The sequence below is a fragment of the Xenopus laevis genome, chromosome 9_10L (genome assembly GCF_017654675.1).
Source record: "Xenopus laevis strain J_2021 chromosome 9_10L, Xenopus_laevis_v10.1, whole genome shotgun sequence".
NCBI lineage: Eukaryota > Metazoa > Chordata > Amphibia > Anura > Pipidae > Xenopus > Xenopus laevis.
Genome location: NC_054387.1, coordinates 107575354 through 107587696, shown reverse-complemented (window position 1 = coordinate 107587696; position 12343 = coordinate 107575354). Strand labels below are relative to the sequence as shown.

General features: G+C 38.2%; 1 protein-coding gene across 1 annotated transcript in view; it reads right to left on the bottom strand.

Moving 5' to 3' along the window:
- Positions 1-12343, bottom strand: part of baiap3.L (BAI1-associated protein 3 L homeolog) — a 186195-nt gene that overhangs the window by 112171 nt on the left and 61681 nt on the right. The window contains exon 2 of the mRNA XM_041576487.1: positions 1926-2066. Within this exon, the coding sequence (XP_041432421.1) occupies positions 1926-2056 (131 nt within the window). The 5' untranslated portion in view covers positions 2057-2066. The remainder of the gene's footprint in view (positions 1-1925; positions 2067-12343) is intronic.

The window sequence follows — 12343 nt, the reverse complement described above, 5'->3', positions numbered from 1 at the left end:
ATATGTTATGTGTAAAGTATAATTAAATATAATACACAATTATCCTGTAAATGATGTCCTTATAATACACAAAAGCCATGAATATCTTGTAAATTATATCCTTATGAATGGTGAGTTCTGATGTCATCAGTTATAAACGGTGAGTTCTGATGTCATTTCTGTCACATGACTCACTGAAACTTGTGTATTATAATAAATAAAGTACCCCCAGTTGCAAAATATGAGGATATTAGAAGTTACCTCAGAGTTCCATGACCTGTATAAAAATATGGTCATGAAACTCCTCGGTAACTTATAATATCCATATATTTTACAAGAGGGGGTACTTTATTCACTATATATATATATATATATATATACTGTATACTGTATATATATATATATAGATATAACTGTCCCAAATAAGGCATGCACTCACAGGTCTTATCCAAGTTGAAAAAAAAGATCAGAATCTGAAAATCCGGCATCTCAGACCTGTCGAGGTTGCATATAAGTCAATGGTAGAAATCCCACTGATTTTTTGATGTGTGCTGGGTTTTTGGCAATACCCCGACATTTTTGGAGTTTTCGGGTGACAATTTGTGAAAATCAGATCAAAGATTCGAAAAAATCGTAAAAATCTGATTTTTCACTAATTTTTCGGATTTTTTCACTTAAACAAAATTTTCGGTAAAGTATATTAATAAATAAGCCCAAAAAACCCGTGCGGATTTGGTCGGAGTTTTTTTCCGAAAATATTGAGATAAATTCGGACTTTGATAAATAACCCCCTAAGTGTGCCTGGGTGCAAAATGCAAACAATAAGATAACTGTCCCATCAGATGTCTTATGCAAGGTGAAAAAATGGTGTTTATTCAGCAAAAAACTGCTAACGTTTCAGCTAGCCCTCTAGCTTTTCTCAAAGAAAGGCTAGAGGGCTAGCCGAAACTTCTCAAATAAAGGCTAGAGGGCTAGCCGAAACGTTAGCAGTTTTTTGCTGAATAAACACCATTTTTCACCTTGCATAAGACATCTGATGGGACAGTTATCTTATTGTTTGCATTTTGCACCCAGGCACACTTAGGGGGTTATTTATCAAAGTCCGAATTTATCTCAATATTTTCGGAAAAAAACTCCGACCAAATCCGCACGGGTTTTTTGGGCTTATTTATTAATATACTTTACCGAAAATTTTGTTTAAGTGAAAAAATCCGAAAAATTTGTGAAAAATCAGATTTTTACGATTTTTTCGAATCTTTGATCTGATTTTCACAAATTGTCACCCGAAAACTCCAAAAATGTCGGGGTATTGCCAAAAACCCAGCACACATCAAAAAATCATTGGGATTTCTACCATTGACTTATATGCAACCTCGACAGGTCTGAGATGCCGGATTTTCAGATTCTGACTTTTCCATCCTCTGGTTTAATAAATTCCGAAACATTCGTGATTTTTGCATTCGGAGTTTAGTAAATAACCCCCTTAACCTTTATACGTGCTGTGCCGGCTTCAAGCAAGTTTTCGAGTGTGTATATATATATATATATATATAGAGCATGCCTAAGCAATCCTTTAAAATTACACACTTTAAGTTTATATTCATTTAAGTTATATTCATCTCTATCTCTAGATAGAGATGAAGTTCCTATTAAAACATCACGGACATGTTTTCTCCAGTATCTCACATCACTAGTCCAAGGCAGGCGATCCCTCTGGGATTTTCAGCTTTTTTCTGCTGTTCTCTTGACACTTGCGCATAAATTGCAGTTCCTGCAGTTGACATTAATATTTTCTGACATATAAAAGTACACATGGCCTTTACTTACAGACCTACTGTTTGGAGCAATATCATTTTATTTAGACCAGCAAAGAAACCTTGAAGGAAGAAGAGACACACACACACACATACTTGGAAGCATTTTTTCTTATGAGAAACTTCTGTTACCTGTCAGTACTTGGCACTTTGCAAGTCTCTTGAGTTGAGTTGCTGGATTCCATCTCTGCTCTCCGTCGAAAAGATTGCCGGTTCTGCACCTGTCTGAGCACACTGCTTTTTATCTCCAGGAGTGTTGACATGCTTATTATCCTGTTGGAGTTGCAAAAAAAAAATAGCTAATTAATTCAATGTTTAAGCCAGGAACAGATTTCTGTGTAGTTTGCTTGAATTCACGTAAAGTTGGAATTTGGACAGAATGTAAAATAAAAACAGCTTTGCACCTGAAAGGTGTGGGTTACCTTTGTGAAAGATTAAAATGCATGCCAACTAGCAAGATCTAGGTTCCAGAAATTATATTCTGCCTTCCAATTTCTAGAATTCACCTGTTCTGACATCTGGTAAACTTTGCACGATTAAACAATGAGCCAAAAAGAAACCAAATTCTAAAAACTGCAAAAATTATCAGTTTCCCAATGGGTATTTATTTAATGAGTGTTTAAGTAGACCAAAAGTGTGGTGCTATGTCCCCTGGAGAGGCCCAAACACATTAAATGAGAGACAAGATCTGGGGGGTGAATAATTATTTTCTTGATATTCTTGGAACTACAGCAGGGTGACCAAACAGAAGATTAAGGGGCCAGTTTCAGACTGCTCGTGCTATTTGGAAACCCCAATGAGTTTACTAATCATGCAGCATTTCATGCTGAAAAAAACCTTGGCAACTGCCAACGTCTTTCTTTGTTTCAAAAGTTTGGGAAAAATTCTGAAAATCAGCCAGGTTTTTTTGGCACAAAACTCATGATTAGTTAATTTATGAGCATGAGCAATCTTAAATGGGCCACTTAGTTTTAAATTCATAATCTTGTAATAAGGTATTAGTGGTCCTTAAACACAGTAGTGCGGTAGATATGGAAGAAGTGCCCATTGACAAAGTGCTATTAAAAATAGGAACCACATATAGCTATGTTATACTATCTTCAAAAAAATATTACAGGTCTGGTCTGGAGCTGCTCATTAAGTGCCTGCTTTTCCGCACACTGCTCTTTAATCTGCTCTCCTAGCTAAAGGCTCAGGGCAGCATCTTGTTTATTGTTACAGCTACTGTTCTTGAAAACAAGAAAACAAAAATACAGACAAAAAGAAGGAATGACAATCCTAATAGGTATTGACTTCTTGGTGTGTGGTGGTTGACTACTACGAAAGTGTAAAATCTGATTGCGATCAGTTGGTTTTGGATATACTGATGTATCAACACCACCTTGTAAATTTTTGTATATAAGTACATCCAAAAACTGGACCTTCTCAACAGCATATGTCTGGCATAGTCCACATTGTGATAAATGTGCTGATTTTCAAGCTTAGCCATAAAAGGCATTAGCATATGACAGGGTGATGTTGGACCCCATCACGATCCCATGGAGCTGCAAATAAAACTGGTCGTTGAAGGTGAAGTAATTGCATTGCAATATTATATCCAGTGCATGTAAGAAAAATGAGATTTGTTTGCATTTTCCCCCAATAGCCAAGCACAAGCATCAATCCCTTCACCATGGGGTACTGATATGTATAAACTGGCCACATCAAAAGTGGCCAGTAAAATAAGTTTTTCCAAAAGGTGGCCAGTAGCTTAAGTTTTTCCAAAAAGTGGCCCGTATCTTTAATATACGAGGGGACTTCCCGGGTCAACGGACCCAAGACCTTGTCCAACATAATAGCCATTGGATTGAAAACAGAATCTGTGGAGGAGACAAATGGGGCGACCCAGTGGGCAAACCGAGTCTCAATGTATCTTTGGTAACGTATACAATTTTGGAGCTTTAGGATTTTGCACCGTTAGATATTTTTGAGAAGCTTACTTTGAGACCTGGAACCATGGGACTGGTGAATGTATTCCACATTTATATTGCATTCCGCTAAAGTTTGGCTACAGAAGGGCCCCTTAGTTATACAGGAGCTGGGCTCCACTTCCTGGGACAAAGCATGACGCCTAGCTTTCCCCAGTTTAGTCACTAGATGGCATAGTGTTATAATATATAAGCTAAGCACACAGGCTTAGGGTATATTTTGTTGGTTCCCTTACCCAGACAGGAAGGGTGAAGTGGAACCTGGACAAGGTCAGGTCTAGTAAGGACAGGCTACTCCCTTTTATAGGTCACTCGAGGAGTGATAGTCAAGACTATTTATCCAAGCAGCACCGGCTCCACCGAGGAGTGTTGAGTAGGACTAGGATCCCGGGTACTAATTGCCCAGAAGTAGGGACTATGGGGGATGTTATATGTTTTGTTAGCACAAAAAAACTGTGCTAAGAAAATTGGGGACATTAGTGACCATGTTTAAGACCTTTTTGACTGATTAAAGACTCAACGACTTCATTGCAAAGTTTGCGGGCAAATGGCTTTTGCGAACACTCCCAGAATATGTAATTTAATTTTAATATAATAAAATTTAATTTAATTTAAAAAGTGTTTTTTTGCATCAAAATATTTAATAAAAGTCCAGAGCAGGTATTAACGCTAAACTTTTGCTTGATTTCACATTGAGAGCACTGCTAAACATTTGCAAAAACACCATTTTAAAAAAACGCTTGCGAATTTTAATTACATCCCCCCTTAAGTTGTGAGCCAGGGTTTAGAGAGATACTCAGGAGGTCTGCTTAGCGTAAAGGCTGAAAGCTGGGAGTTCCTCTGTCTATGCTGTATATTCTCTCTCATCTTATCCTGCGGAGTCTACACTGACCATTGGTACTGTGAGTATATGCCTATCCACTGATGCTCTATCTTCCTGCTTATTTCTGATTGAACTCCTTTGTGGATCATGTTCTTTAATAAATAAGTTCACCTCATCCCCTGAGAATCAAGGTCTCATCCGGAGCATAAATTGGGGTAAAGCTACTAGGTGAGAGTAACGGTGCCAGTCATTTTACTATAGCCTTACACTGACATTTCCAGTTCTTTTCCACTACCGCCAAATACCTGCATTATTGTGGCAAACCCACAGGTACCAAACCCATAAACGTACTCTTTACTTCAGCTTTTACTTGTGACCAACACTTTTGGTTAGACGGCTATGTTCAGCTGAGGTCTCTAAAGAAATCTTACTCTGTAAAGGAAACTATTAACTATTGAATTATACATTCAGTATATTTTTAAATTTCTTCAAATGAGTAACGGCTATGATGTTTACAGCGGTTTTGCTACTACTGCTTTTTATGGAGATAAAAACATCTCTATTCACTTTAATGTAAAACACATTAGTAAGTCATCTCCTGCAGTTAGAACCAAGTAACATATCACCCATCCCTCTCATATTAACTGAATGGCTTTTTACTATACAGGCATCAGATCTGTTATCTAGAAAGCCGATATCCTGAAAGCTCAGATTTACAGGTAGGCCATGTCCCATAGAGTTTGCAGTGTATAGGGTATCCAGCCCATCAGAATATTCCTTGCGCCTGACCATGTGGGCAGGCCATGAACATCCTTTAGCAGGAGGTAGGTAAATGTAAGAGGGCATTTGGGAAAAAGGATAACTTACTTTATCCTGTCGAAAGCGATCTGAGTGACATCACTTCCAGTTTATGTGACTCTTATGCCAGGGGCAGGTCTGGTGTAGAGAAGGGAATGCGGTTAAGCTAGTGCGAGTTTGGTTGGATAGATGGGTACAGGATGGGTGGGTCTGCAAAAACAGACCTGCGAAGGACTCTATCAGAGAGTTTATTTTAAGCAAATATGTACAATTTTATAAAAACAATTACATTTTTATCTGTAATAATAAAACAGAGCTTGAACTAAATAAGCTGCATACATCCATATTGGTGGCACACAATGCTATTAGATTGATTTAATGTTTAAATATTTTTTAATAACGGACATCTAAATTACAGAAAAAACCCAGTCCCAAGTATTCCAGATAATAGACCCCCCATACCTATATATGCAATGTATACAAATTAGGGCTTTCTGGTTGGTGCCAGCATAAAAAGTGGCTTCCCTTAATGTAATATGGCCTGCCTGTATATTAAGTTTATTTGTTTAGCCAGCATGGCATTATGGTAGCATAGTTTTAATCAAGTATTACATATTATCTTATTATTACAGTGAAAAAGTAAAAACTAGAAATTGTTTGTTTAAATAGGGTGATATGGCAAAAGGCATTTTCATATTTCAGAGTATTTCCAATAATAGGTTTGCGAATAACAGATACCTGAATTTTATTGAAGCTCTGACTTGTGATTTTAGCTCTAGTTTTATGGTTCTGAAGTCAGAGCTCTTTGTGGCTTGGTGTATTTAGTGTTATGCTTTTTACAGACAAGTCTGTGTGATATATCTTGTAATGGACCAGTAGAGATAAAATGTCAGGTTGACTTTCTTCTTGTCCATTTCTGTTTCCCAGGCTCTTTAAAGTGTTTATATCTTTATCTGGGCTAATGCTTTGCTTCTTGTAATTCTAAAAAATAAAGATTGGTCACTTCAACCAACTGTGAAACATGATCTCTATAAAGAATCTGCTTCAGGGGATTTAAAGTATTTTGAGATTTAGTAATTTTACAATGAAAAATATAAAAACACACAAAACATTTTCATCTTCCAGCTGACAAAAAAAGGCTTTGCTGTTAGGGGCATTAAGTCCATTGCTATGTTCTATCTCTGAGAGTACCCTCTTCAGATCAGCTTTGGTCTGACTTTGATACATGATGTCTGTATTTGTTCCTTTTTAGTATAAGTGCTGTTATGTGAATAAAGAAAATATCTGTCACTGTTCAAAAAAAGAAAATCCAGGGTTTATATTTCAATAATTTTTATGGTAAAGCATGTTCTCTTTAAAAGATATTATAATAAAACCACAATTTTAATGTACAGATGATAAAAAAAGAAGAATCCTCAATCTCATTATGTAATCGCATCACAGAAAGGTTTTGCAATTCCTTAATAACGTTAATTTGCCTTCAAAGTGCAAGTAATTTAATTTCCAGGCTTTCATTAAATTGGAATTACAGCAGGTCTCGATGTTACCTGTTAATTTAAAGATCTAAAATGCCTTTGCTTCATTCAATGGCGCATGTGGTATAAAGGGGAGTGTTGTGAAGCTTCAGCTAGAAACTGTAGTATTTGTAGGTGGCACATGTTTATAATATCTTTTTTAATGAAGGTGCTGATGTACAACGGTGTACCAAGCCATAGCAATCAATCAGCAATTCACTACTGCACTTTAGTAATATATATGTCTCACTGGTTGTTAGGGTTATTGTACTGAATTAGTGCCTTCAGTTCCTCTTGCTCTGCCATCCATAAACCTCTCCCTATATAACTGAGCTGTATTACTTAAAAGCAAATAGAAGGTGTTTGTAGTCAGTGATGCTTGTGTGTATGTGTAATGCTAAGTAAATAGGCGCAGCACTTTATTACCCACAATGCTTTGTAGTTGCCATGAAGAAACTGTATATGTGTTACGTCATTAAAGGGATCCTGTCATCGAAAAACATGTTTTTTTCAAAACGCATCAGTTAATAGTGCTACTCCAGCAGAATTCTGCACTGAAATCCATTTCTCAAAAGAGCAAACAGATTTTTTTATATTCAATTTTGAAATCTGACATGGGGCTAGACATATTGTCGATTTCCCAGCTGCCCCTGGTCATGTGACTTGTGCCTGCACTTTAGGAGAGAAATGCTTTCTGGCAGGCTGCTGTTTTTCCTTCTCAATGTAACTGAATGTGTCTCAGTGAGACATGGGTTTTTACTATTGAGTGTTGTTCTTAGATCTACCTGGCAGCTGTTATCTTGTGTTAGGGAGCTTTTATCTCGTTACCTTCCCATTGTTCTTTTGTTTGGCTGCTGGGAGGGAAAAGGGAGGGGTGATATCACTCCAACTTGCAGTACAGCAGTAAAGAGTGATTGAAGTTTATCAGAGCCCAAGTCACATGACTTGGGGCAGCTGGGAAATTGACGATATGTCTAGCCCCATGTCGGATTTCAAAATTGAATATAAAAAAATGTGTTTGCTCTTTTGAGAAATGGATTACAGTGCAGAATTCTGCTGGAGCAGCACTATTAACTGATTAATTTTGAAAAAAAAAGTTTTTCCCACAGTATCCCTTTAATATCATTTTGAAACATGAGTATTACCAAACAAATCTGAAATAGGCTGCAGATCTCGGTGTATAGTTTAAAACAGAAGGATGTAGATAAAATGGGGACTTGGTTTCCACAAATACATTTTGATGAAAACAGAAGTCTAGAGCATGGCCGGAACTGGCGGTGGGCAGAAGAGGCACCTGCCTAGGGTGCAACGATGGGGGGGAACTGGGCAGGTACCTGTTAAATTGTCTTCTGCCTACCCCTAGTTCAGTTGTTGTGCTCATTCTGCTGCTTAGTCTCTCTCCCCTGACCTCTCCATGCTCACTCGGGGGTGGGGGTGGTGTGGTTGGCCGGGTTGCCTAGGACGCCCGGTCGGCTTTGCCCAACCCTGATCTGGAGTCTTATGATTAAATAAAAAGAAGTCTCAGGCAAGATGGGGTATATTATCTTGGAGCAAATGAGTGAGCTGACTAGGAACACAGAAAACATGTCTGCAACAGGCTGTGGTGTGCTTGGCTTGGAGGTACGGCCTAGAGCTCCATATAGAAAGATCTTTCCTGTTCCCTGTCCAACTGCCCGTTGACCACTTTGCAAGCCCTGTGAGTCCCCACTGTGTGAAACTGAAAAGCCCAAGTGTGTGTGGTCTCCTGGTTAAGGAAAGGTGTGTGTGTGAGCCTGCTACTTGGAAACCACTGCCTTTGTCCATGGATAGGTATTATGGGGGCAGGGAGCTCTACCTAGGGGTGTTGAGAGCTTTTAGGGACAGTATGCATTACCAGGGACTGAAATGTGCAATTACAGTACATATCTCATCCGATGTAACGTGTGGCACTTTGTGTTTGAGAGTCATATATACCCATCATAGCCCCATGGTAGGATTGCATAGCAAATACTGTTCACTTTTCTATCTACGTATAACGTTTAGATTTGTCTGTTGCAAAGCTTTCTGTTTTAAAAGAAAACTTTTCCCCCAAACAATGTAGGTCTCTATAAAAATATATAACATAAAACAGCTGATATGTAAAATACTGCTTCATCTGAATAAACCATTTTTGTAAAAATATATACTTTTTAGTAGTATTTGCCAATGAGTAATCCTAAATAGAAAATTGCCATTTTAAATACTAAGGGCTGCCCCCTGGGATCTTACAATTCACAGTGCACACATACAAACCAAGGGAACACATACATGTTAAGTCACATGAGCCAATTAATGACGATGTCTTTGTCTGTTGGTTAAGTATTCACTCTGGGGGTATAGTTTCCTTTAATTTTCTAGTGGAATTCCCCTAAGGCGTACTCCTCAGTGCCCACTACTTGGAGTCACTGAACAGTAAATCCCAGTATCTTTCATAAGCATAGAGGCCAGGTCTGCTGGATTTCCAACAGGCAAAAACGAGTGTGATCCTTTCCTGTGAAAGTGTGCCAAGAAAGGGTTTCAGCTCCATGAAATGACTTTTCACAAACATACACACCACTCTATACTTTTTGCTGCATAGGTTACAAGGTGCAAAGGGAGCCCTGGAATTATCAACAGCCAGGACATGTCACTGACAGGCCTGCCTTTGTATGTGGCCCCTACACAATTTACTGACTTGCACCAAATGAAAAGCACCCTAATACTGAAATTTAGGGGGTTATTTATCAAAGGTTGAATGTTAGCGGTTTTTATACCGCGAATGAACTCACAACTCGAAAGATATCTTATTTAAGAAAAAACTTGATTCTGCGAATTAGAGTTGCGCAACTCGAATTGATTGAGTTTTCGGCAAAAAAACGTGCATCGCTCAAATCATTTGAGTTTTCAGGCAAAACCCTTCAAAAAAACTTCAAACATCATGAAGGCTATTAACATCTTCAAATAGTTCAAGGGACCTCTGTCATTGACTCCGACATGACTTCGACAGGTTGTAGATGGTGGATTTTTGTATTCTAGCTATTTCCAGGGTCGGAGTATACTGAATCTTGAAAAATTTTTGTTTATTTTTGTAACCTGAAAATGTGAGTTTGGATTAAAACAAACAACTCGAAAATTACAACTAAAACCTTAATAAATCTGCCCCTAAAACTTAAGTTGATTCCAGCCAAATCTCCATCTCTAATCATGATCCATGTTTGATAAGGAACTAGGTGCAATATAATTTCATGTATTTCTACCAATATAGATTGCTTTCATTTCAATGAGGTGTGGGTGAACTGTATGATGCTTTTTCTTTATGGGGCAAATCTTATTGCTGATCATCTCCCTCTTTTTGTGGTTTATGATTTGTCTTTTTCTGTTGGAGGTTGTTTAAAAATACACAGATTCTTGTCTAGCATGAAGACTTTACATATTTAGGGATTTCATTCTGAACCCCCATAGCTGCTCTTTTGGGAGAACAAGGGCTACATAATACAGCAACTGTATTTTAGAACAGCTTCCATGGAGATACAACTGAAAATACTTTTCTTACAGTCATTTTGATCTCGTGCCAATACAAAAAGATACAAAATGGCACAAAGTGTATCTAGCTACTAAAGAGCCAATATCCATTTGAATAAATATATTCTTGTCATCACAGTAAAAATGATAAGAACAAAATATACTGAATATGATTTCACATCCAAATGATTATTATATTTCTACCAGTGTGTATGTTGGACACCTTTGCAATTGACCCTCCATGCTAACAGGCATTGTATTGAAATTGATTCTCTCTGAAGATGACTAATAGATAACGAGCCAAGATACAAACGGTAAGGAATTGAAACTGCTTTTTTTCCCCTGCTCTGCTTCCGACTCTAATTCTTACTATGCATAACATGTTAGAGAAAGATTCACATCATATACAGTACAATAGTTGTAATATCCAAACAACTGCAAATAAATGCAACCTGTCCCTTGTTCTCTGCATGTAAATGTCACCAGTCTCTACGGAAACGGTTCTGTTCCTGAAATACTTTGAAGACAATGAGCTAAAAGACAACGTGGTGCCCTAGTGTATTGCGCTAAGCCAAGCTGTCAGCCACCTTCACAGCAGGAAATTGTCAGCATTTTAATCATGTCGACTCCACGGCCAACTTTAATATTTTTTTTTTCCGGTTTTAGATATCGCAGCCCAAAGTAGCCTTTGAGCTTTCATGCTGGATCTCAAGCTGTTGTGCTATGCCTTCTGATGTTTATGTAGATAAATAACAAAAATACAAAAGGGGTGAAGATGATTTGAAAAGAAAATGTAATTTCTCTGGTTTTTCCATTTCACAACTGCTAGATATATTGTGCTAAGGTGGCCACCTGGTATTTTATCGGCCTCGCTGGTACAAATAACACTTAATCCAATGATCTTAATTTAGAAGAAGAGTAACAGAGAATGTATGGCTGATATTTTGTTTCAGAATAGGTGGCAGAACTACACTGTGCTGAATAATGTCAAAATAAAATATGTGGATGTGTATCTGTAAACATGAGCAAAATACTCATTTATAAAAAGAGGACAAGATACAAAGCACAATTGTTTTTGTCTACGTGTCACCTTCCCACCACTGTACAATTGTGCTCATTAACAAAATGCATCTGGGCAGTTACCTCTTCATTTGTCAGTACAGAATACAGAAGGGGTAGCACATGGGCATGTCTTGGGTCTCACCTTAAATGCCTCTTCCTTATGTGTCCATCAGGAGGCACCATGAACTAGAGCCAGCGGACATTACACATAGTAGTGATATGCGCCAAATGAAAAACTCAACCCAGACCCAACACTAAGCTTAATCTGCACCGACCCTAACCCGCAAAATGTTGCCATGGTAGGACCCATATGTTCCAGTGTCTTCCCTCTCCATACACTACCTCTGCACAAGTACAGTATCTAGACATGATATCTTCGGTAGCATAGGAGGAGCGCATTTCTCCATTCTAATTTGCACCCAACATTAACCCGCAATGTTTGTCCAAATTTCAACTCAAACCCACCTGACCTGTGAGTTAACCCACAGGTCCCAGGTCAACCCGCACATCACTAAGGCACAGGGCATAAGTTGACATACTGTAGGCAAACCTCATGTATGGTAAATGATCACTGATCTATATGTTTGGCAGGTGGCCCGAATAAATGGATCGCTTTGGTAGCAAGAGAAAGCTGCACCCAATTAAAGGGGTTGTAAACCAAAAAAATAAATTTTGCCTGATGTAATAAAATCTGATTCTAGGCAACACTTCAATTAAAGCTTTTTGGTGATTTTTAAGTTATTTGTAAATTGAACTTCTCCTGGGGGGGGGGGTACTGTCAGGGACCCTTGGAGACCGAAACACCCTCCTATATATTAGTGCTGGGGCTGTGGGCTACTGGTGAAATTCGCATTCCCTAACCCGCCC